Genomic DNA, 26,087 nt, shown 5'->3' on the forward strand with positions numbered 1-26,087 from the left:
CAGAACAGCCTCCTCCAGCCCTGACCCTGCAATTACACAAGAACTCCGACCAAATTGATGGTACTCTTCATCTCCGTGAGTTTACTAATGGTATGTCATTTCTGACGCCTTGAAAACTTTAGGATGTATCTTTCATGGGCCGACAGCAATTATTTTCTTAAAAAAATAATAAAAAAATAAATTCTGATTAACTTTCACGACAAGGAAAACACTGCTAGCCAGGATGGTTTCAACGCCACGTTATTTCAAATTTTCGACCGTCCCCGTCCCCCCCCCCACCCCGGTGCTGCTGCTCCCGGGGGGCGAAGGCACGGCGGCAGCCCCTTACATAGGCGCCGTCGGCCGCGGGGAGGGCCGTCCCGTCACGCGTGGGGGGTCTGCCTTCCGCAGGGCAACCCGGGGCGCCGGCTGCGCCCGCCGCCGCCCCTCGGCACCGGGCCCCGCCGCTTCGCCGTCGCAGCGGTTGTTGTTGTTGTTATTATTATTATTCGTAGTAATTCCCACTGGTAGCCGCGCCCCGCGCCGGGGTGACTCGAGGCCACGCAAGCCCCGGCCCAAGGCCCGCGTCCGCCCCACCGCGGGGTTTCCGCACCCTAAAAAGCCACCCCCCGGGCCCCCGGCGCGCAGACGCGAGTTAAACCCGCCGGCGGGAGCGCGGAGCCCGCCGGCCCGCACCGGGGCCGGGCCGCAGGCCTGGAGGCCGGCGCCGCGGGATGGCGGCCGCAGGAGGCGGAGGGCGGGGGAGGCTCGCCCGGGCGGCGCCAGCATGGAGGGGCCGGGAGGGGAGGGGGGTCCCCGGGGCAGCCGCTCCGCTTCGGGGGCGCACGCCGAGCCCCGAGCGGCGCTTCGCGGCCGAGCTGCGGCGGAGGCGGCGGCAGGAGGAGCCGCAGGGAGCCGAGCGCCGCCGCGCCTCCCCCCGCCCGCCGCCGCCGCGGCCACCACCCCTACCCGCGCCGGCTCGCCTCGCCCGGCAGCGGCCCCCGGCCCGCCCGGCGGCCCCGGCCCCGGCGGGCGGCTGGTCCGAGGCGGCGGGCAGCGGCGGCGGCGCGCTCCCTTCCGCCTTTTCCTGGGTCTCTCTCGGGCAGTGACGTGACGTGCTGACGGCGGGCCCGGCCCGGGGAGCTTGGCCGCTTCCACTCAGCTCCGAGCTCGGCCCCTCCCTCCCCTCCCGCCCGCCCGCCCCGCCGCAGCCGCCGCCGCCGCCGCCGCGCTCGGCCCAGTCGCGCTGAGAGAGGCCGCGCCGAGGCGAGCGCCGCCGCCCGCCATCCGCACGGTAAGCAGCCCCGGGGCTGGGCCCCGCCGCCCGGCCCGGCCCGGGCCTTCCCCTGCCCGCACCAGGCCGCAGCGCAGGCCCCGAGGAGGCCGCAGCTAGGCCGCGCCAGGGCTCCGGCAGAAGAGCGGGCCGCAGGGCCCGGGCCGGTGGGTTCCGCATTCCCGGTGCGGCCCTGGGCAGCGGGGGCGGCGGCGTGAGGGGAGCGGAAGCGGAGGGGGGCGGTTGCGGGCCCGGGGGGAGGCGGGCGAGGTCGGTGCCAGGCCCCGGGCCCGGCCGAGGGGGGTTCGGAGAGTGTCTGGAGGAGGAGACAAAATGGCGGCGCGCGGGGGGGGGGGAGGCGGAGGGCGCCGGGCGCCATCTTGAATTAATCGCTCGCCATAGCCCGTGCCTCCGCGCAGGCCGGGCCGGGCCGGAGGGGGGAGCCCCTGGCCCCGCTCATCGCAGCGCCGGGCTGCAGGCTCTGGAGAGGGAGAGCCTGTAGCCTCCCCACCCCCGCTTCTCCCTCCTCTCCCCCGCCTCTCCCTCCTCCCCGCCTCGGCGCCTGCCAGCCCGCGAGTCGCAGGGGAGCTCGGCGCTTTCCGGCCCGTGGCAGCTTCCCGTGCGGCCGCGCCAGGGCTGCCAGCCGTGCGCCCTCCTGCCGCGGCCCGGCGCGCCAGCCCCGCAAGCGCCTCGTCCCGGCCGGCCGTGACTGTGGGCAGCGCTGGTTGGGCGGCAGCGGGGGTTCGCCCTCAGCCTCCTTCGCCCAGCCGCCCGCGGGGAGCCGGGTGCGGAGGCGCGGGGCCCTCTCACCCCCTCGGGGCCCTTCTTCGGTGCTGGCTTCTCCCTGTCCTGCGGGGCCCACACCTGCGTGGAAGGTAGTTTCAGAGGGGGGCCTGGAACTGGTTATTTCCCTCATTTAGGTTTCGTTGAGAACTAGCTTAGGTGTCGTCTGATGCACAACATCCCTATGAAATCTGGAGGAAGTCCATTTCTTTAACCAGTTTCTGCAAAGCCCCACACCACTGAAGTACAACAAAGAGGAAAAGACTTGAGATTTTTTACGAAATCGCAGTGAAAACAACAGTACTGATTCTCCTGCCAAAACTGAGGGAGATGCATCGAGAAATAAACAGCTAAATGATTACACTGTCACATTTGTAAAATCGTTTTTATTCTACCATTTATTCACCTAGTAATAATGGGGGTTATTTCCAAGACAAGAATTAGGTACTACAGGAGTATTAATTAATTTTTTTTACCTTTCATGTGTGTGTGATTGAGAGCGTGTGTGTACATTGCATTCTCTGTAAGTGGGTCATGTAGGGAGAGTTGTGACACTGCAGCAATAGTGTAGACAACCCACAGTTGTCTCATAACCACCGCAAAGCTTTGGGTAGCTCGGGGCTCTAACCCAGTTGGGACATGCAAGGCGTGCTGCAGTTTTTAATGTGATGTAGCAAGGCATGATGGGAACATGGTTATGGTTGTACACTAAGTCATCTCAGCGTAGGCAGGGCCCGGGGTTTGGCCGTGGGGAATTTTTGCTATTTATGCCTTGATTTTTTTCTGGGAAGGGGCAGAATTTTGCTGCATGGGTAATTTGGTTTATGCTCTTACTGCAAATAAATAGATGTACTGTTCTTTCCTTAGAAGTAGGCAAAGGGCTATCCTACGTTTCTTTGTCATAAGGATCGTTTTTTTGAAGTTTCCCTTTTTTCCAGTTTTTGTTTTGGTGAGAGCAGAGACACTGACAGTTTCTGTGGCGTATAAAAGCTCTTTCTTCTAAGGACCTATTTTTAAAGTTGCTCTCTCTCTAAAACGTGACAGCTCTTCTATTTCTTTTTATTTCATCTTGATTAGCTTGATAGGCCTATTGAGTCAAGGATTTGTAATGTGGCAAGACAAGTGCACTGTCCATGTTGCTTCTCTTGACTGTACTCAAGGTTTGATTTATGGAAAATACTAATTTTTATTTTGGAAGGTTATTATATTGCTAATAGCTTAATACCATTTCTTCCATGAATATATAATTTTCCGTCAGTCCTTCCACTTGAAAATACTGATTTTCATAAAACCAAAACCAGCCAAGTCTCTGAATAAATAGGTAAAAATCAATTTGTAAGAAATAACTTTACAAACAGAATTATGCATATTTCAGAGCTCTATTAATTCTTGATCCACATGAAGTTGGCATAGACCCAAGCCGAGTAAAAGATGTAGATGTTTAGCTCTGTTTTAGAGGTATAAAACCTGGTTTTAGCTGCCTAGGCTTTTTCTGTGGTAGTGGTAGAGGAACAGTTACTGAATTACAGTGGTTTGGACAAAAAGCCATGTAGGTTTGGGTGTTGAGGAGGACTAAGTGTAGGAATGGCTGGGTACCTGCTTCTCTTTGAGAGTTTAGGTTCCCAAACTGGAACTGAAAATTGCTCCTGTCCGCTTCAGTGCCAGAACCTGCTCCTGCGGTAAGTGATGGCTGGAATATTTAGAAAGAACTGGGAGAAGTTTCAGCCCTTCTTGAAATCTTGCAGGAAAATGAACTGCTGGCATTGCTTCTTAGCTTTATGGTACCACAGAGCTTAGGGTGCTCGCCAAGAAATTTGAAGGTGTTCATTGTGGTGCCTGCAACAAGAAGTTCTGGTATTTCTCATGTTGCAGAACAGTGCTTTCAATACAGAACCATGTGGCATACCTTCCTTTGTGTGTAGCTGAATCTTGGGCCCCCTGTGCTTGGCCCACTGCTCAGAAGAAGAGCGAGCAGGAGGAAACGCAGTATTTTCTCATCTACTGGTTAGAATGTTCAAACCCTGAAACAAATTTTGGGAATTTTTTAGGGATTCCCCCCCTTGCCTGGACAAATGCCTTGAAATGCCCTTTTGCCTGCAGATTTTGATGTAGACACTTTTATCATTTTAGATAGTTAAATCCTGTTTTAAACACCTGCATCCTCTTCTAGTCCTTCTGCAGCAAATGTATGTGGGAGTGGCATCTGTGCCCCTTACTGGAGCACTTTTAAAGTCTTTATGGCCCTGCCCAGGGGTAAGAATTTGTGTATATTAATTTGTTGGCTGGATCTGGGTGCAAAAGTGAGTTACAGGAAAACTTCCTTAGGAGGACAGTCATTCAGGGTTGGGTTTGCTTCTTTGGAATAGATACCCAAGCGTAAGTCTGTGGCCTTGTTAAGACTCAGTCTTGAAAACCGATGTGCCCAGAAAACTTCCTCAGTTTGTGTAGAACCTGAGCCTTTGTTTCGCAGGTATATTATGCCCCTGTAGGTGAAAAGACCTTACCAATACAGAAGAGGTCATGCTGTTACGCAGCGTGTGCAGTTGAAGGTCTGCTGGGTTGTTGCTGCTGGTGGCAGTGTCTTTATGCAGCTACACCATCATGAACACTGCAGAGACTTGTTTGTTTCAGCATCTGTCACCTGGAATCTGGGCAGCAGTGAGAGTAGCAGTGAAGAGATGGCATCAGCAGGTGCATTATGGAAGCTGGGAAGTAGTGGTGGCAGCCTCTGGGTCTCTTGGGTGGAGAAGATAGAAGGACAGTGAAGGAGAGTCACAGTCATACAGTGAGGAATCTGGGGAGAGGATAGAATAGAGAAAGTACATGCATGAATCATAAGTAGTAGGAATTTGTCGTGGAGTGTTGGTCAGGTGGCTAATGAAAGCAGGAAGTGGAGAAAACGAATGCCAGTTCTTCCAGTAGCTGGTGGCAAACCGACACTTCAAGCTGGTTGGGTCCCAGCTGATCAGAGGCTAATAGGTGTGATAATACAGTCCTCAAAAACAGGCAGAAACAGACTTTCCTAGAGAGCTGGACAGCAAGGATTGTCTTCTTATGTCTGTGTTGCCCAAGGAGAGAAGCAATTTATTTCCACCAACCCTTAATCCCCCATGCCTCCTCCAAAAGAACTCCCTCTGAATTGCTGATACAGTGTTTGCTACAAATTGATGAGTAGCATGGTCTTGTGTTAATGATGGGGGTATGCTGTAGTGATGAAATGAGCAGGTGAGGAGGTAATGAACGTGATACATGTACAGGCATGGAAGAAGTTGGAAAAGAAGCAATAGAAAAGAAACTGAAGACTGAAGGCAATGCAGAAAAGAGGACAAGATAAATAGGAAAGACATCCGTAGTAGATTAGCTAGGTGTATAGTGAAAAGATGGAAGTAAACCAATTTGGCTATGAATAATTCTTGCTTAAATGACTGTATTAAACCTTGTTATTCAGTTCTTGGGTTTGTGACGTGGCAGAAGTTGATTGCTGTCAGTCAAGCTATGTCTTGATCTGAGGCTGAGAAGTGCTTTTCCTCTGTTCTTGATTCTGATAAAAGCATGGATGTGAAGAGCTGTTCCTGTTAATAGTGGGTGCTTCTGACAGAAACGCTTGACAGTCAGAATAATTGTGAGGTGATTTGTGTCCAGCTGGACACCACAATGATTTGTTAGTGCAGCGGCCTTTAAAATATAGGGGCCTTCCAAGTGAACATCACACAAACACGGGACCCCTTGGAAAATTATTAGACTGCACCTGCTTTTCCTCCAGTTCAATTTCTGGCTATGTTCTTCCCTCAACTTGTAAAAATACATTGTCTGATATGTAAATTAGGTGGTTAGCTGTGAAGAGTTGAGAAAAGTTGAGCTAGAAAAATGGTGAACTCTAGAAAATACTTGCTACAGATTATGAACGTAGCTTTGTGTTTTGGAGTAGTTATTTTTTTCATTTGTATAGCTGTTTCCCCCATGAAGACGTAATTAGTAGAAATGTTGGTTGACGTAGTTCAGAAAGGTTATGATTCTCATGGAAACCTTGGGCAGAATTGTAATGTTTTCTCTATGTCTTTCGTGAAAGTATCCCAGGAATGGGGAGATTCTGCCTGTCACTATGAAAAATGTTTGGAGGAAGGAGAAACAGCTTTCACTTGTACAGAAACACAAGCAGAAATGTGTAGCAACTTTCTGTTGCCCTTTACTGGGTTCTGCACTTAGGAAACTAGTTTGACTAAGTGCAAGGGAGTAGTACAAGTTTGTAGATCCCGTTTTACCCAGCTAGGTTTGCCTGATCCTAATTATAATGCACATATGTAAGCAGCAAAATTTAGATTGCAGTTTCAGCTTTTAGCAAGTATTTTAACTTGGAGGTCTTGTTTGGGTCCTTTATTAAGAAGATTGAAATTTTAAGTTGTTATTATGCATTATGCAATATATGTTATATACTGAAGAAATGTGGAGGTATTCTGTTCAGAGAAATTTGGTAGAATATGACATTTGGTAATTTTTTAGAACTGGTGGTACTTTTTTAATACAAAAACAAATAGGTACTTTGTCCTGAGGCAGGAATTTTAAAGATTCACCCATCTGGAGTTTGAAAACATATTATGTTAATTTCTGGAAGCCATTTACATTGATGATTTCAATTTCTATAGTGATATATGAGTCAATTTCTCCTGACTGCCCAACTACGAACACAGGGGACATTAAAAGCAGTGTGCATTTCAGATATTGGCTGTTAACCTTTAATTTACCTTGTTGAGCCTTGTTGATTTGACATTGTGGTATTCCCCACCATCCAAAAAAGACTTGTGTGTGAATTTGTCTAAGCTTTCTTTTTCTTTTTTTTTTTTTTTTTTTTGTAGGATTATAAGGAAATAATATTTTCATATCCCTTTATCAGCTGATTCTGTGTTTGTGGAGCTGTGGGGTTCTGAGAAACAGACCTAGAGTGTTGGAGCTCAGACTCCTATTATTCAGACCCTGGGTGTTTGGTCTTCTAGAGCAGTATTTCTGGAATCCCAGAGGTACCCTGAGTAGAATCTGGTCCATCTTAAAGTCAAGAGGTGTTATGTGTTAACTTCCACACAAACAAAATTTTTTGCTTTTCAGTGCACAGGCAGAGGCAGCTTTCATATTGTAATACAAGGTAAAATAACCTTTCTTCTTTACCTTCTACAGACACTGTGACTGATGAGAGTTAAAGGCCATGGATGAAGATGGGCTTGAATTGCAGCCACATGAGCCAAATGCATTTTTTGATCCAACAGGTCTGTCAGGAGATAATATGTAGATAAGAGCATTCACATTAGACGCAGTTCACTGTGTTTATTTTGTCTTTGCTTACAAGTACTATGCTGCATCAATGCTTTCGTATAGAGTAGTCACTTATGAATTTTGGTTATTTTTATTACTCAGAGCAATATGAATGAGCTACTGTTCTGTCAAGTAATAGTTTGGATATTGGGGAACAGTCTAAAAATTGGTAATCTTTTCCAGGAGAGGAAATGTTCGTCTTAGTTAGCATCTACTGAGGACTTGCTTTACGGCTCCGCATATATCTGCCTGTTTTAATTTCTTGTAGGCTGTTATGCCTGTTTTACAAAATTGCAGCATAGTGTAAAAATTGAAGTAAAATAGAAGTAACTTCAATTATTAACCACCTCGTCTAATTAGTTTTACAATTTAACTGCTATTTTAATTATGTTTTTCAGGAGCTGATGCAGCACATATGGATGGAGATCAGATTGTTGTGGAAGTACAGGAAACAGTATTTGTTTCAGATGTAGTCGACTCAGATATAACCGTGCATAATTTTGTTCCTGATGATCCAGATTCTGTAGTAATCCAAGATGTCATTGAGGATGTTGTTATTGAGGATGTTCAGTGCCCAGATATCATGGAGGAACCAGACGTATCTGAAACTGTCATTATTCCTGAACAAGTGCTGGACACGGACGTAGCGGAAGAGGTTTCTTTGGCTCATTGCACTGTCCCAGATGATGTTTTAGCTTCTGACATAACAGCAGAAGCAATGTCTATACCAGAACATGTACTGACAAGTGAGTCAATGCATGTACCTGAAGTTGGACATGTAGAACATGTAGTTCATGACAATGTTGAAGAAGCAGATATTGTCACTGATACTCTGGGAACAGATGTTGTTTCTGAGGAAGTCTTGGTGGCAGACTGTGCATCAGAGGCAGTGATTGATGCCAATGGAATCCCTGTAGAACATCAAGACGAAAAGGGCAACTGTGAAGATTACCTTATGATTTCCTGTAAGTGTTGGGGTAAAGCCATCAAAATTCCTATGATGTGGGCCTGGGTGGTGCTTGAAATATCTGAGGGAGGGCTTACAACAGTACCAAACCCATCTGCATCATTTAATAAAATGCAAATCTCACAAACGTACTCAAATGAGGGTATTTTTAGGAGCATGTACCAGCTAAAAATTCTGGTGAAACTAATGGAGAGAAATACTGGCAAATGCATGTCTGATTATAAATTATTTCTGTAGCTTTTTGTAGCATAGGAACAAAGGATTAAGAATTCAAGTAATCTAAATGCCATATACTTACTAAGAAATGAAAGAAAATAAATGTGACATTGTTAGAAAACATGTATATGCAGGTTACTAAGATTACTGCCAAGACATTAAGAGAACAATCCCGATTTTTCATGGAAAAGGAAAAGTAAAAAGCCCTATTTTTTGAAAGTCCAAATGACATTCTCGTTATCCTTATCTTTTTTGCTAAGACCCCACCCCTTCCACCCTATTGGTAATTAGGTGCAAGCAACGATAATGGTTTTCTTTGCTGTTAGGATGCGTTTTCTTCTCTTGATTAAGCAAAGGGCAGAGGTATGCTGCTAACAAAAAGAGTAGCTGTTGCTGCTCATAGCTGAGAAGCAGCCGTGAATATCTTAATCTTCCTTAGGAACAGTGCACAATCCATTTGAATCATAGTTGAAAAGACTTAAAGTAGAGAATGGAGAAAAACAGAGTATGTAATCAGTTCTTTTTCTACAGAGGATATCAATTTGCGTGAACTGGAGCTTACTCTAAATATGTTACTTACAATGATTACTCAGTGCAGCACCTAGGAACGTCAAGAGTGTCACTGCTGAACGCTTGTTTGTCATAGAAATAGAAAAGCGTTGTTAGGCTGTTTGTTTAATTGCTATTTTAGGCACTTTAATTTTGTCTAGCATTAAATGACTCCATTGATGAGGTATACTTCATGCTCTGCTTCAGTTACCTTTTTTCTTTTTGCTTTTTCTTTCCTTTTTTTTTTTTTTAACTTTGGACACTTTTTTGAAATGTATAATAACTTGTTTTAATTTTATATTCTGTACTCATCGATTTTAATGTTGCTTCTCCTTACCTAGGATCACTGCATTTCTTAATTTATCATCTCTTGAGTTCCTTGAGTAACCTTGTGCAGCCATGTTTTGAGTTTATATGAGGTACAGTTAATTCTCTATTATCTGGGAAAACAATTAAATGGGATAATGCAAAGTATGGATAACACAAAATAATGTAAAATTAAGCTGCAAGACCAAACTGAAGTGAAATAGGTCAGGGATGTTGCTCTCTGAAGTAGTATTTATCCAAACTGATAAATGCACTCTGTACATTATGGTACAGATAAAATTTCCAGATTCTGGACCTGAGTTAGATCAGATGAAAGCAGCTCAAATGCTTCCGCACCTGCATAGTTAGGCAACAGAGTGGATAATCCACCTATGGATAATTGAGACCTGACTGTGTAAAGACTCTGGTGGTGATCCTTACCTCTTTCTTATACCCAACTGTAGCTCTTGAAGATGCTGTTGCTCCTGTCTCTCTGCTCACCCTTCCTCTGCAGGTTCTTGTCCTGCAGCATGGGGAGCTGAATGAGGCCTCTGGGGCTGCTGTCATAGGAACACCTTGCAGACTGTGTTTGTGTAAATTCAAGTGAGAAGGGTGTGTAGATATATCTCCCATTCAGCTACTCTCAGTGTCTAAATGAGGACAGAATGTTTTGGTAGATGCCATATTGCATGATCCCTAAAATACTCACCTAGCTAGGAAGTCTTCTTAGAGGTACCAGTCATTAACGGGTGGTAACTGGCAGAAAACACAGGAATTTGGTTGTGCAGTTGTGCTGGGATATTTTAGGTTTTTAGTCATGTATTTCTGTGGTTTAGGTTCAGAACTTTAAATAAGCCAGCATTTAAAACGGTCGTTAGGCTACAAAACATGCATCCTTTCTATTTGTGTTTAAAATGTTAATTACGTTCTACGATTCTTTTTAAATCGAAATTCCCTGTTACCACCTACTGTGTTTAAAGCCTGCATAACAAGTTCTTCTGGTTGTGAAGTCAGAGTCTAGTGCTTTTCCACCAAGTTAAGACTATCTTGCCAAATAGTCTCTTCCTTGTATGGAAAACATTATTTGAATTATTTTCCTTTTTTTTTTCCATTGGTGGTGTATGTGTTTATTGATCTGTTGACTGTCTCATTTCTTCAGTTGACCTTAGTATTAGTGGTTTTTAAAAGTTAGTAACATTAAGCCTAGTTTTTTATTTTTTATCTTAACTTGTAAATAGGTGCTTGATTCTGGCAAACATCCCTGAACTGCTGGGGCAGATATTGGAATGTAATCTTGTCTGCCATTACAGTAGTCAAATGTAGCTGCTTCCCAGGTCTAGGAGTTAGATTGTGTTCTTCAGGATGCTTTTGCCTGTCTTTGTTTAGCTAGTTAATTGCAAAGCAGGAGATCACACTTGGTGTTCCTTCTGTTGTAGGTTTCTCAGTCTGTATTCTTCAATGAAAGTTATTGGCAGATTTTTGCTATCTTCTTCCTATCTTGTGGCTCCCTCTAAGCATTTCCGGTTTTGTTCCTAATGGACTGGGTCTACATAGATTTTCTTAATATAGGGTAATTTTCTTAGCTTTATCCAGAAAATACCTGTTTTGGAATGACTAATCCATTTGTAGATTTTTAAATGTGGTGTTTCTACCTTCTTGGTTTCGCTTGGTTTGGCTTTTCAAAGTGTACAGGCCCTGTGGGTCTCATTCTGTCACTTTGCTTCGGTAAACTCAGTATTTTATTTTTCTTTTCCCATTTAGATTTAATTTAGCTTATGTGTTGATAGGTCTTTCCTTTTTTCATTTCCAAGATAATGTTTCTTGGCACAGCTTACATTATCACTTACCTTTTCATGTACTCGCCTTTTTCGTGTCTTTGCCCTTAAGCTTCATTTTTCATCCATGGTAGGTTTGGGACACTTACGGCAGAACAGAATTCGATATTCATTCAACAAGGAATGCAAATTACTACGAGTTAGTAGCTTGAAAAGGGTTCAAGGAGGTCTGATAAATCAGTTTTTCTTTCACGTGTGCCATTACAAGCCAGTTCCTGAATTTGGTCAGGAAAGGATAGGTTGCCTTCTCGCTCACACTGGTACTAATCATTTGCTAGCAGATTTTAAGATTTGAAAATCATTTATCCATAAGAGAGACAGTAGTGGTGAGATTAGCTATTGTTTGGCAAAGCAACATCAACCCCCACCCTGCATTTACTAACCACGGAAAGTAGTGCCTTAACACCTGGCCATAAGATGGAAATTAAGATTTTTGCTTGTCTTGATTTCATTCAGTTTGGCAAAGTAAGACACATCCTCTGGCATGAACTCGTTCCATAAGACAAGAAGTTGTACTCTGGTATATTTATTTAATTGCAGTAAAAATGGTGAGGCACGGATGAGATTTGATGAGGGAAAGGTAGTCTTACAAAGTTTAAGTTGTAGTTTAGGAAGTTAAATGATGATTGCACATACAGGGGCTTTGTTATATCCATCTGTATCCTTACTTTGCTCCGAGTTAGACCTGGCTGTTGTTTACTATATCGGAATTAACACTTGCCGTGTCAGGAATCAGAACCCATGGTACTCAAAGAAAGAAAATAATGGTTATACCTTTTCATAGGTCTAGGTGAAACCTAGCTTTCTCATCCTTAATGGATGTTGTAAATTGAAAGCATTGGATCTGATCAACAAAGCCGTAAAGTGCATGCCTTGGTTAGGGCCATCCGGTAGACTTCTAGTCAACAAAACAAAATGGTTTTGTTTGGTTGTTGGGGGTTTTTTTTCTTCTTTAGCATAAATCTCTCCTTCTTTTTCCCTGGAGTTTCTTAAAGATGCAAGAAATCATGTTTTCCTTTCTGCGAGGTAGAACTTGCTGCCATGCTTCTGCCTGACTGCTGCAATGGCACCAGCAGTTGTTGCAGCCAAGGCCGCACAGGATGTCACTATGAGAGGTGATGGAGATGAAAGTTCCCTTGGGCTGAGTGATGTCCTGGAGCTTAGTTTGATTTGTGTGCTGGGGAGAGTAGGAGGAGAAGGACAAATGTTAGACAGCAGTTTGGAGCTCAGGAAGTTCTCTTCTGCTAGATTGCCGCCCTGAGGGGAGCTTCAGATGCATAGGGTATGTTGTTGCTCCTGTGTAATGGCAATGGCATTAAAAGCAAAATGGAACAGATTTCTGTTTTCTCACAGGTTAGGAAACCTGCTTTGATGTTTAAGAAATAACTGGATGGTAAAAATAACTTCTCTGGTGGACTAGGAATTCTCTGCTATCAAGTGAAGTACAAGTAAAATGTTTCTATCACAGATGACTGAACAAAGTCTGTCTGGGGAATACAGCATGCTTTTAATCTATTTTAGAGAAAACAGAATAGTTAGCAGTGGCCTTTTTCATTAAAAATGGTTAAATAGGGTTGTTTATTTTTTAAGCAGGTATGACAAGCATTTTTTTAGCAGCAAAGAGAATTATTTGGGAACATACAGGTTGACAGAATAGATGGCTCTTGTCTAATTGCTCCATAGACAGATTTTAAGATCTGCTAAACTGGAATAGAGACAGACTTTTTCTTAGAATGTTTATAAGAATTGTTTTGGTGCGTTATATAGCAATGAGCAGCATGTACTTGAAAAAGATAGAAGGTTTCTTAGTACTGAAGTGAATGTTATCTTTTACAATCCTTTTATTTTCCTCATGAATGCCATGTAGAGGAGAAATGGTAGCAAAAAATAAATGTACGTGCTTATAGAAACCATTAAAAAAATACAGTTACAGATACTTGCATTTTTCTGGTTAGGAATAAAAGACTGCAAGGCTACAAAGTCTGTGTCTGCCGATGCATTAAATACTGGATATAAAAAACTAAAAAAAAAAAAAAAAATTCTTACGGAAAATGTATTTGTTGTACCGTTTAAGCGAATGCGGTATGCAAGATCTCAGGCTAGCATATGGTCCTATATGGGGCGACTGGCCTCAGCTGGGTTTTAAATAGTGTTTTTATTTTATTTATCAATGCACAGGATCTTTTTTCTGTCCCAGAACTGTCATTGGACATATTTAATAGGAGGGTAAATATATAGGAGATGATTATTTGTTTGATATAATAGTTTATGACATTATATGGTTTTTTTATTAGATGTAATATTTTCTAGGAGGCAAATGCTGTCATCATGATAGAACACATATTAAACAATCTGTTGTTAAAGTTGCCTGATCTTTTATTTCTCTGCTCTGCTCTCTATTTTTTTTTAATCTGTTGGTCTCTTTCTGTTGATTTCTTTGTAATGTAAATGTTAATTAGGCAGGCTTTAAATAGGCCACGTCTTTCATGTTGTATTATATCTTTCCTGTCTGTGCTTTTAATAAAAATTAAAGCATTATCTTTATGTGGAAGCAATTATTGCAACATTGGAGAAGCACATACATCGTTGTTTCTTGCACGTCATAGTATGCAAAGAGCAGGCTGCTCTAATCAGTGAAGTCTGTGAAGAATGTCAGCAAACTAACCATAGAATGCATTTTTGCAATTTATGTTAAATAATGTTGTGTCTGTTACTTTTTCGGGGTTTTTTTCTTTTCTTTTTTGTTTTTAACTTGGAGAATTAATCTGAATCCACTTGTTTACTGAAGTAAAGCTACCAGCTAGTAGAGGGGGAAAAAATATCTTACATTTAAACTTTTTAGTGTTCAGTTAATAACTAATTAAATGCACAAGGTATGACAGCACTGGAATAATGCTAGTCTGAGCTTTGTTTGAGCATGTGACTTGTGATTAATTTAGTAACTGCCCAGTGTCTCTACTTGAAAGGAAGTGGTATCTTACAAGCTTAACTAATATTTTAAGTACTTCTGGGTTGGTTTTTTTTTTTTTTTTGTTATTTCAAAGAGAAGCAGTGTGAGAGAAGATCAGTCATGCATGGTATTTGTGGGATCCCTTGATAGGCTGTGAATTTGAATGAAAAATTCAAACATCATCATCAGAGTTCCAATTTCAAACATTGATCAGTGAAGTATTTATGAATATCATTTGCTCTGATTGTGAGACTGAGGTATGTGGAGAATGCAGAAACATAGGGAAAGAGTTAAATGGAAATAAAATTCATAAATGCTGCCAGAGCATCAGTGAATCAGTATAGGTTAATGCTTATGTAGCCATAGGACAAAAATGCTATGTGAAAATGGTACTTTGTGTGATAGATACCCATTCTTTTTCACTTGTTTGTCTCCTCTGATTTTTATCTTTTTTTCTACCTTTTTCTTTCCATCCCTTTTTTCTTCCTGTTACCTGTTTGCTGCCATACTGCAAATACTATTACTTTTCAAGCCCTTCAAGGACTTTAGTAGCATTATCACCTGTCAAGAGAAAAAATTTTTCCTTTTGGATCAGAAAAGTTACCCTAATAATCCTATGCATCAATTTCTTTACATTTCAATGGCACTGTTGAAAACTATTTATAAATTTTAAACCCACTGTTGAATATAGAGGGAAATCAGGGAATAAACTCTAGATTGTGCAACTTTTTTTTAAAATCATGTTTAAAAGATGACTTTGAACCTTGGACAACTTATTTCAAAGAGTAAATGGAGCATTTTTTTAAGATCTAGAGTTCTGTTGTGTGAATATTATCAATGGGTACTTCCGTATAGGCATGGATGTAAAAAACTGGTTAAAAGAAACCAGCTTGTTTCATATGGTGCGCGTAGGTTTGTTTCTGTCTTGATTGCTTCAGCCATAATTTTCCTTCCTTGAGTATGTTCCAGCATCAGTTTGCCTTGGTGGCAGACTTCCCCTTTGGCTTCAGCAGTGTAAAATCAGTCTACGCTGATTTAAAAGCCTTCCAAGTACACGTGCGTGACACTGGGAACAGCCATGTTAAAGGAGAACAACTATATAAATCTAGTGTAGGAACGAAAGCAAGTTTTCTTTTTGTGAGAGTTCTAGTGACGTTTGGGTTTTCATGCATATGCCAAAGAATTTATGAAAGTCTGCTCAATAACTGAATACACGTACTGCGGAGCTACGTTGTTAACGTGATTCAAAAAAACATCTTAAGGTTTTTACTTTTGAAATGCTTTGGGGTTTCAGCTACAAGATGTTCTGTTGTCCCATGACACAAGTAATTTTTAAAACATCTTACTGCTTGAAACATTCTTTATGGTAGTCATTGATCATAAACTTGGCGTAAGAGTGTTTAGTATTTTTTCTGCTGTTCTTGGTGTGGAGAGAAGTAGACTCACATTTCAGTGCTTCATAATTTAATGTTATTCGTAATTTTTTTTGAATAATTGTGCCTGGTTGAGAAATTGTACATAAATACAGTTATGTTTGATACATGAGACAGAACATGTGCTAGTTTATCTAATTTAAAGGCTAATTTATTGACTTCATGGCACAAAAATAATAGTTATAAAATGTTGAGCTTTTTTTTTTTTTAAGTAGATCTTAAAGCAGATGGAAGAGAGCTGCAGTTACTGAGTAGTAAAACTATGATTTTGTAATGAGAGTAGTTTAATGAATGCCAGTAAAATGAGCATGCTTTATTAAGTATTTTTTGTATGTGCTAGGCATTGTAGTTAAAAATTCTACAGCATTTATGGAATGGTTCTTATACTTCCTTTAGTATAAATGTCATGTCTTGTTGTCATGAATTAAAGTTGTGCATGGCTCTGAGGGAGCCACGTCAGCCTCCAAAAGTGACTTTATGAGCAATAAAGAAACAAATTAGAAAAGCATGCTGTCGTGTTAAGAATTCTTAAGTAATTTCAACACTCTAGAAACTTCTGGCACTTCTGAAACTGGGAAATTCTCTGAAGGCGTTGAGATGCTGGATTTGGTTTTCGTGAAGACATTTAGTGTATTTTTCTTGAAAATCCATGCTTGTTGAAGTAAAATGGTGTGTGTGCGCACACATGCCTGTGTAGAGTATGTCTTAAACATCAGAAATGTGTTCCTCATAAAGCTGGCTGTTAGCCATGTTCATGTGGGAGGCCTGTGCAAGTTATGGCAATTCAGGCTGAAGCGTGGTGTTGGTGCACTTCTGAAAGCAAGAGAACAAAATGTAAGACAATAGGAAGGAGAGTATGTAGGGCTACAGTATAAAATCCAGTGCAAGTCCCTTTCAGTAAGGGTGCTATGAACAATCGGTTGAGTAAGTTCAGTTCATCAGTGTTGTAGTGTCAGGGCAGTGCTTTGACACTGTGCTGGATCCCTCAGCTGTTGAGTCAGTGAGGAAAGTGGAGGGTTTTCTTCCTGTAGTTTTCATTTAGGTTTCCTCTCCAGTCGGTTGAAGAAGCATCAGTAACACCACTTTGCAAGGAACCAGGAAGCAGTAGTACGGCTTGCGTTAGAGACAGGGTTGAGCAATAGGTAATGCTTTTCAAAAAAACCCAGTTAATAGCTTATTAGTTGTGAAGGAGAAAGCAATTAAAACCAAGAATAAGTGAAATTATGCCACGGAGTAAGTACTAATATGCAGTTTCTTTCTACCATAATCTCGCTGCGGATCACTGTTGCCCTGTTAGCATTGCTTGGTGTGGTGCTCATGTTTCTAGTCATATCACTGCAGTACTCTTGCACTTCCCCCTTAAGTAGAAGAATCAGCTTGAATTTATTTTTGTGTTTACTGTCATTATTTTCAAGGATATGAAAAAAATATTTATGGGTAGGTTCTTTTGTCACAATCTTTAAATTTTAAACTGCTTCCAAATTTGAGTAATGAAGTCTTTCATATATGTCTGTCTGTATATGACTGGATAATTATGATAACTTGTTTTTGTAGTGGATGATGCTGGTAAGATAGAACATGAAGGTTCTGCTGAAATTACCATGGAAGCAGAGTCAGAAAGTGGCTCTTGTAAAGTGGATGGCATTTGTCCAGAAGTCATCAAGGTGTATATATTCAAAGCAGATCCTGGAGAAGATGATTTAGGTAAAATACGCTCATTTTAGAATACTCCAACCTGACGTTTGAAGTTTTGTGTGAGGGATTGTGGTTTCTCTCAAGTCATCTTTAAAGAGCTGTGGGTATAATGTTAAAGAGTGACAAAGTTTGAATTTTCTGCAGTTTAGCACAGAATTTTAACAAAGTGTATTTAAAATATTTTGGTCTGGTCTTTTCCATTAGGGGGCACAGTAGACATTGTGGAGAGCGAGCCAGAGAATGACCACGCAGTTGGATTACTTGATCAAAATAGCAGTATTCGTATTCCAAGGGAGAAAATGGTTTACATGACCGTAAATGATTCTCAGCATGAAGATGAAGACTTAAGTAAGTAGGTGGCTTTCATTTGGGAGCAGGGGTTTTTACTTTCAGTGGTGCAGTGTTCCTATTAATTTTTTCTTGACTTCTTTTTCTCTTAGATGTTGCAGAAATAGCTGATGAAGTTTACATGGAAGTGATTGTAGGAGAGGAGGATGCAGCAGTGGCCCATGAACAGCAAATTGATGACACTGAAATTAAAACTTTCATGCCTATAGCTTGGGCAGCAGCTTATGGTAGGTAAATACTCAGAGAATTCTTCCTGATGACACTGTCTATAGCAAAATGTTGGGAATTGTCTTTTGGATGGTAGCGGAGTATTTGTGCTTTTGTGTTTCTTTTTAAAGTTTTAGTGTAAGAATGGTTTCTTGGCATAATGAGCTTTAAAAAGAGAAGACGAGAAGCTGTAAGGCAGGCTGCTTCTTACTGCTATTTTAACAGGCATTTTCCTTTATATTTTCATGATGTGGTTGAGTTTTCAGCTGAAAAATTGCATCTGAAGTACATCTGTCCTTTGGAGTTTTAGGACCCAGTAATAGCTGTCTTGGGAACAGAAATGAATATTTTTATTTGTCAAAGGGGAAGCAGATGGGAATATGTAACAGTGAAAAGCAACACTGACCTCTAGCTTGATATAAGTGCTTTCTAGAAGGAACATATAAATATGTGATTTCACTAATGGAAATAATTCATCAACAAAAAAAGAAGCTGGAGGGAGACATCTTAAAATTATAGCAGAACCTTGAGAATATTTCCAGCATGCAAACCCAGTTTTCTTAATCGTTAGCATCTGAGCACCAACTGGTGCACAAACTGATTACGTAAACTGGTAGACCAAAATCTCATCTTAGAAATGTTTCCATATTGCCCTTTTCTCCTAAACAAAGCAGAAGAAATAGCGGAGTAGAGGACAAAACTTAGGTTATATGTCTGTGTGGTGTGGATTGTGGTGATGGTGCCAGGGAGGTGAATGGCAGGGAAGTGCTGAGGATGCGATGGGGGCTGGAATCAGGGATGTAAGTCAAGGGAGGGCAAGCTTTCAGGGAGCAGTGTGTGTTCAAAGTTGTTTCGGAGATGGATGGTAGCGTACCCAGAGCCTTATCTTTGGCCATACAGCGGTGAGCACAGTTTCAGTGGAGCAGAAAGGACAGAAGCCAGGTTGAGAGGGAATTAAAAATTAAGTGAACTTGAAACAACAGTTGTAGACTGAACATTCAGTCATTTTGGAGGAGGAGGAGGAGAAGAGTGTATTAAGAACGGAGAGATGGAATTGAGATGAGAATTTAAGAATGTGGGCAACAGTGGAATTGACTGTTTTGTCAGCAGTAAGCAACCTAGCACACAAGGTGAGAGGTGGCAGGAAGGGGAAGAAATAATAAAGCATAAAGCCATGAAAATGGCGGAGGTTTGTCTGCATTTCTTGGAGCTCTTCTGCATTTAAAGAGGGTTTAAGAACAGGTAACAATGGCATCTTGAAATGGGAAATTTGTTTGGTTGCTGTATTATAGCAAAGCCCAGTCCCACTGTGCTTTATATTCCAGCGAGTTTTTACAGTTTTATTCTAGTATTAGAAAATGTTTGAGGCCTGTTTTGTGTTGCACTCTAGGACTGTTCATGCACCTGTTGCAAACTGAGCTTCTACATGTAAGATGTGAAACAGGTTTTTGCTTTCAACGTTTGTCACTTGTCACGTTTGCTGTTCAACACTTGAGCTAGCATATAGAGCAGAATCTTCAGGCTCTGCACGTGCCTGCCTGGCTCTGAGTCTTCTTACGTTAATCACGAATATTCATTCATTCTCAGCACTCTACAAAGGGAACAGTTATTGAGCATGTTGAACTTTCTTCCACTTCAGTCTTTCTGTCTGTCTTGTGAGCTTCGCTTTGACTAGGAACTGTTGCTTTCTATTGATTCAGTAAAAGCTTAACCACGAAATTTATTATTAAACTTTACTTAGGCCCTTAAATCACCAAGGTTAAACTGATTGCCAGTAAATACCTCCCTGAATATATAGATATATTTAGTTGTAATTTTCATGTTTGTTTTACATCCAGTGATAGCATTTGTGTATTAAACGTGAAGCTCTGTGAGGCAAACAATTGCTTCCTTCTTTCTATTACACAATACTGAACATGTTCTTTGTTCCCACTAGAAAGAATTTGTAAGTGTACTAGGTGTGCAGATATTAAGTAGTGTACTTTGTGTGCAAATTTATGAGCTGTTCAGAATGATTCTTTGATTGCAGTTCCAGTTCTGAAATTTGGTCTATGAGAAACTTCAGTCAGGTGAATTCAGATGTCCAGAAGCGAGTGGGAGCTCACGCAGGAATGTATTTCAGGACTGAGAAGAAAATCAGGCACAGTAAATACTGCAACATGCTGTTGTTTACTGACGTTAAAACATTTTGGGCATAATTAGCAGCCAGAGAAATGCAACCCCCCCTGCATTTAAAGGAGAACTCTTTGTGAAATGGAAAACCATTAATTCCTGTAAATTGTGTACTCCTGTAAAAGTAGGTTGGCAAAGGCAGTGCTTCCAGGTTCGTAATGCCAAACATATTTCATAAGTTACATACAAAGTTTTGCAGCTCATCCTGTACATTACTATGGTTTGATTAAATGTCCAGATAATAGTTCATAATTTCTGTTATTATCATTGTAGAGTTTGTTGCTCGAATAATTTGTAGAGTGATGACAGTAGGTAACTTTTTTTAACTTTTCTAAGGTAATAATAATGATGGCATTGAAAGTCGGAATGGCACTGCAAGTGCTCTTTTGCACATAGATGAGTCAGCTGGACTTGGGAGACTGGCTAAGCAAAAACCAAAGAAAAAAAGGAGACCTGAGTCTAGGCAGTATCAAACAGGTGAGTATCTGGTGGCTGGCCTTACTCTGATTCCTCCAGGTGTTTATTCATGAACAAATGTACCTTGCTGATAGCATGTGCAGTGTCTTATAAAAAATGGTGATTATTTTGGGAACTATTTTGTTGACTGCACTTTTACATCATAAATGAGCGCATATTTTATTTTTAAGTTTTTATATAAATAGTTGGTTTGGGTTGTGGGTGGTGTTTTTAAAGGAAACCGTCTCTGACATAGGAGAAAATCAAGTGTCATAGCAAAAGGTTAAAAATGTATATACTTAATTTGCCATGCCAATTTTAATGTTTATTTAAACTTTTTTAAAGGGGAAGTTAGATAAACAGTGCTCTGTAATAGTACTTTTTTAAAAACCCTTTTTGACTTCATTGAAAATACATAGAATAATACATTTCATTTTATCAGCCTAATAAGCTAACTGGAAAATCTAAACATTATATATTACATTTGGTAGTGTAACGTCTATACTCTTTTCTGTTTTCATTGTGAAATAAATTGCCTTGACACTCACACCAGAGTTCTTACTTGTATCCGTAAGAACAGATGTGCTGCTTTGGCATTCTTTGGTTTCTGCTGTTACCATGTTATGGTGTGAATGCTTTGGTCTGATGAAGTTGAAAAAGCACATGGCTGTTTTCTTCAGTAGCCTTGCCTTAAATGACACTAACGGTTTCTTTCCAAGTTGTGACTTAACTGTAGGAGTTCTCCTTGTCTAGCACTGAATCAGAACACCAGGCAAATTTTAATCTTAAAGTTTGCTTTTTCTATTTCCACCTACCTACTCGGTTCTCCTTCTAAAACATTTTTGGAAAACGGAACTTTTTAGCATGCCTAGACCAATTCAGGGTAAACAAATCAGGCTGATGGATGAGTGCAAATAAGGGCACCTCAACGCTTTGGAACTTATGTGAAATGTGTTCTCATTGATTCCTGCTTGATACCTCTTTGGATTTTAACTGTGACAGATGGCACAAGAAGGAGGTGTTAGGTTGGGGACGTGAAATGTAGTCAGTGGTTGGTGATTGAGCTGCCAAATTAAACTTTTTATCTACAGATTCATGGAAAGTGAAGGAAAATCATGTGCTATGCTTACTATGCAATACTCGGTGTTGGCTGCTGTTCTTTGCACCAGTGTCAGTTCCTGTCTGTATTTAATGTGTGAACTCAGTCATTCAGAGTAGAATTATTTGAGGTGAAGAACAGCTGGGTTATGCTTTGGTTGTCTCTATCAAAAAACAGTATTTCCTTTCTGCTAATAATAAAAATGAAGTAGTAATTCCTTCCATTTCTTCTACCTAACCCAGTAACAAGCTTGTTTATTACATAGTAAAGCGTTACGCATCTTATCTTAATAATTAACCTTATTGTTAAGGTTGAAATACAACTTCTATTGAAGTGTCATATTGTTGTGTATTATTGATGAAGGGTTTTTTGTTGTTTTTCAGCAATAATCATTGGCCCTGATGGTCATCCATTGACAGTCTACCCCTGCATGATTTGTGGAAAGAAGTTTAAATCTAGAGGTTTCTTGAAAAGGCACATGAAAAACCATCCAGAGCACCTTCTTACTAAGAAGAAATACAGATGCACAGACTGTGATTACACTACGAATAAAAAAATAAGTTTACATAACCACTTGGAGAGTCATAAGCTGACCAACAAAACAGAAAAGCTTATTGAGTGCGATGAGTGTGGGAAAAGCTTCTCTCATGCAGGAACTTTATTCACGCACAAGATGGTGCACAGGGACAAAGGAGTTAATAAAATGCACAAGTGCAAATTCTGCGATTATGAGACAGCAGAACAAGGATTACTGAGTCATCACCTTTTAGCTGTCCACAGCAAGAACTTTCCTCATATTTGCGTGGAGTGTGGCAAAGGATTTCGCCATCCATCAGAGCTCAAGAAGCACATGCGAATCCACACTGGTGAAAAACCGTACCAGTGCCAATATTGTGAATACCGATCTGCCGACTCTTCTAACTTGAAAACTCATGTAAAGACTAAACACAGTAAGGAAACGCCATTCAAGTGTGATATTTGTTTCCAGACTTTTCCAGATACCAAAGAGCTACAGCAGCATACGCTTATGCATCAAGAAAGTAAAACACATCAGTGTTTGCATTGTGACCATAAGAGCTCAAACTCAAGTGATCTGAAACGACACATAATTTCAGTCCACACAAAAGACTATCCTCATAAGTGTGATATGTGTGATAAAGGCTTTCATAGGCCTTCGGAACTGAAAAAACATGTGGCAGCTCACAAGGGTAAAAAATTGCACCAGTGCAGACATTGTGACTTTAAGATTGCAGATCCATTCATTCTGAGTCGCCACATACTCTCAGTTCACACAAAGGATCTTCCTTTCAGGTGCAAGAGATGTAGAAAGGGCTTTAGGCAACAAAACGAGCTGAAAAAACACATGAAAACACACAGTGGCAGGAAAGTTTATCAGTGTGAGTACTGTGAGTATAGTACTACAGACGCCTCAGGCTTCAAACGCCATGTTATTTCCATTCATACAAAAGACTACCCTCACCGTTGTGAGTATTGCAAGAAAGGTTTCCGAAGGCCTTCAGAGAAGAACCAGCACATTATGCGGCATCATAAAGATGTTGGGCTGCCTTAAAGTCTCTTTCACAGACTTATGGCTGGAATTATAAAGGAATTTTGCCTTTCAGGCAGTTAGCTTATTTTAAAGCCAATCACCTGCGATCACACACAAAAAAACAACAAAAAAAAAACATACTGTGCATTTGATTTGTTGCTGTATAAAAATAGGATTATTGCTTCTAGTTGACTTTTATACCTTTTGTTCGATAGCGTGTTCTGAATTCTATTCAGTTTGTTTAATAAATGAAGAAAAGATGGCAACAATAAAGTTGCATTTAATAAAGTAAACCCTGTCTCTTACTGAATTTTTCAACCGTAATAGTTTATTTAAGTATATTTATCTTACTGACCTCGTTGATAACTCACAGTGTCCATGTTAATGCAGTTTTGTCGTGAATTTTAAAAATATCAAATTTCTCTTGATAAAATTGTCAGAAGTGTGTATAAAATGGGGAATTGTGATGTTGAAGGTAAAAGTCACTAGGGCCCACCTGATTGTCTTGTTTTGACTATACAGACTTTGTGGCAGGTTAACTATTTTCCATTTGAGGAGTTACACTTCTAACTTTATTGCAGAAAACCATTCTGCATTTTACTTCAGGTTTCAGGGAGAAGAAGTTTTAAAAAAAGGTTTGGGGCATTTGTTACCTATCTTTGACAATTTTGAAAGTATGCTCAAATATTACATTTATTGTTCTGTGCTTCTTTGTCTTTGGAAGGTTTTGCGTGTTACAAATGGTTTGGGTCTTTACGATTTACTACTGTCTTAATGTTGGAAACGTAAAATACTGTTCCATTTGCAGAGTTAATGGGTCACAACTGTCTGTACGTGCTGGTAAACGTACTTCAAACTTAATGCTTTTATGTGTATTAGTATTTCGTTGAAAGAGCTGTTTGTGGTTCAAGTCACATTTTTGATTGTGAGTTGTTTTAGAATGAAATTTAAGTCCAAGAGGTGCCTCGATTTTGGAAGTGAGATCTTTACAGTGAGAGAGAGCTTCAGAGGGGGATGGAGGGGAGCAGATGTGTTCATAAGGAGTAGAGATGTTTTAATGTAGATATCCTTAATAAGAAAAGTAACTTAATGATAGTAACAGGACTGTTTCTAAATTGAGTGTTTTTCCTGAGCTGTTAGCAGCTGTGTTAAGCCGCTGCTTATTAATTAGTACAGTATCCAGAATTAACCCGGTTCTTTTAATCTGTTTATAAACAGCTGGGAGAACATTACAATTATTACATGTAATTTTGCCACCTGAAGACTATTACAAAATAGCGCCATATCATTTGCTGATTGCAGCATAAATGTACCAGGCACGAAGTCATGCACCTTAACAACAACGGTGAAGTGAAAAAACCAAACTATTTAATTACGTGCCAGATTTTAGGACCAGGCCCCGCTCCCCTTGCTCAAATTCCCACTGAAGCCACTGGTTGAGGACAGATTGCAGAAATTCGGGCCCGGCTGCCTGCCAGATCAGGATAGATATGTAACCAGCAGTTCCCAAAGGAGGAAGGGTTCAGAGGCTGGCCCAGTGTTGGCTCTTGTTTCTAGGCAGGTAAACGTCCTGTTGAAGTCAAACAGGACTTTTAGTGGTGATGTCAGGTTTGGAGTGATAAAGGGACAGAGGTTTCCTTGCAGATGTGTGTCTTCGAAGCCTTTTGTATTTTGTTTTGTTACCGAGCCCTGCTGCTGTCGCTCAGCCCTTCTGTTTCACTGTGAGCCAAAATACTCGTGTTTGATTTGCAGTTCAGGAGAGTCAAATGCCATGTCACTACCTTTATTGTATAAAGTTTTTTTCTTTTGATGCCTGCTTGCTAGTGCCCCCAGATTTGTCCAACGTGCTCTTGTATAATACTGCTAAGAGGCCGTGGCCCCTTAGCACGTAATACCTAGATGTGCTGCACTGTGCCTTCATTGAAATCCCCGGTGAATCAGTGGGTTTTGTACATGGCCGTAGCCGTCTGTCTGTTGCCTACTGATTGCCAAATCAGACGCAGTAAAACCCAGTAGAGATTTTCCATTTGTGTCTTGCAAAGTACCCTCCTGCCACTTTTTTCCCCTCCTCTTACCTTCAAGCATTTTCTAACTGGAAACCTGAAAATTGTACAAAATCTGCATAAATTCCCGTATCATCGCTGAGGATGTTAGCCATTTTGAACTTTATTTTTTAAATAAGCTGAAAGACGAAGAACACAATTTTACACATTTTCTTTCTCTTACGTAGCCTGGAATCATACACACTTTTTTTTTTTAAAGCACAACGTTGAATTTTTTTTTTTTTTTTTAATAATTAAGGGTTTGGTCAAGTGGATTTTGTAAAATGTATTTGTCTGTATAAAGAGAAAATGAAATTATTGTTAATGTACTGACATTAGTTACAGGTTAGTTTTAATTCTTAAATAATTTGCTTAGCAAATGCTATAAAATGGATGTTTCAGTTTAATGTTTTAAAGGTACAGATTTTTACAAGGACATTATATAAATTATTGTTCTGTAGAAAATACCCTGTTAAATATTGTATACGTCCTTCCCTCTGTACACTTTGTAAAAAAGACAAAAGAAAAAAACAAAATACATAGACTCATATAGGGATGTGTGACATTACTGTAATTGTGTACTTGATAATAACGTGAAAAAATAAAATTCAAAATATTTTCCTTTTAATGAATGTTTAGTCTATTTGATGCCGGTACTGAGGTCAAGCATTGTTCTGAGGCACACGGTCATCTGCAACTCCGGAGCAAACTTCAGCTTATTTTACTGCTCCCGGTTTTACCAGCTCATTTTGGCTAGTGCTGGGGCACGGGGGAGTCCATCCCTTACGTGGTTGAAATGTACCTTTACAAGAAAGCCTGCACAAGCCAAAGGCAGGGCTGGCAGGACTTTGAAATCCATTTCAATGCCTGTTTTTATATTAAATGCATCAAAGGATTCCTGTCTGTTTTAACAGCTTGGAATGC

At 41.0% G+C, this 26,087-nt stretch overlaps 1 protein-coding gene across 5 annotated transcripts; it reads left to right on the top strand.

The window, feature by feature from the left end:
* ZFX (zinc finger protein X-linked) lies at positions 1-25,791 on the top strand. Of its 5 annotated transcripts, none has more exons than XM_005231895.4 (8): positions 1-90; positions 7,205-7,293; positions 7,738-8,304; positions 17,150-17,299; positions 17,495-17,638; positions 17,731-17,865; positions 20,354-20,494; positions 21,956-25,791. In XM_005231895.4, the coding sequence occupies exons 2-8, from the start codon at positions 7,233-7,235 to the stop codon at positions 23,140-23,142; spliced, it is 2,385 nt and encodes a 794-aa protein (XP_005231952.1). In that variant the 5' UTR covers positions 1-90; positions 7,205-7,232; the 3' UTR covers positions 23,143-25,791. The 5 variants fall into 5 exon arrangements, with proteins under 5 accessions (XP_005231952.1, XP_055657583.1, XP_055657585.1 ...); XM_055801608.1 differs by lacking the exon at positions 1-90 and adding an exon at positions 1,142-1,273; XM_055801610.1 differs by lacking the exons at positions 1-90; positions 7,205-7,293; positions 7,738-8,304 and adding an exon at positions 9,421-9,490.
* Positions 25,792-26,087: the final 296 nt, after the last annotated feature.

Source organism: Falco peregrinus, chromosome 4, assembly GCF_023634155.1.
Source record: "Falco peregrinus isolate bFalPer1 chromosome 4, bFalPer1.pri, whole genome shotgun sequence".
Taxonomy (NCBI): Eukaryota; Metazoa; Chordata; class Aves; order Falconiformes; family Falconidae; genus Falco; species Falco peregrinus.

Excerpts from the sequence above, each read along its gene's own strand:
- ZFX (XM_005231895.4), top strand. The coding sequence starts at position 7,233 with ATGGATGAAGATGGGCTTGAATTGCAGCCACATGAGCCAAATGCATTT. Across the intron at positions 8,305-17,149 it reads AGATTACCTTATGATTTCCT|TGGATGATGCTGGTAAGATA; the intron begins GTAAGTGTTGGG and ends TTGTTTTTGTAG. Across the intron at positions 17,300-17,494 it reads TCCTGGAGAAGATGATTTAG|GGGGCACAGTAGACATTGTG; the intron begins GTAAAATACGCT and ends CTTTTCCATTAG.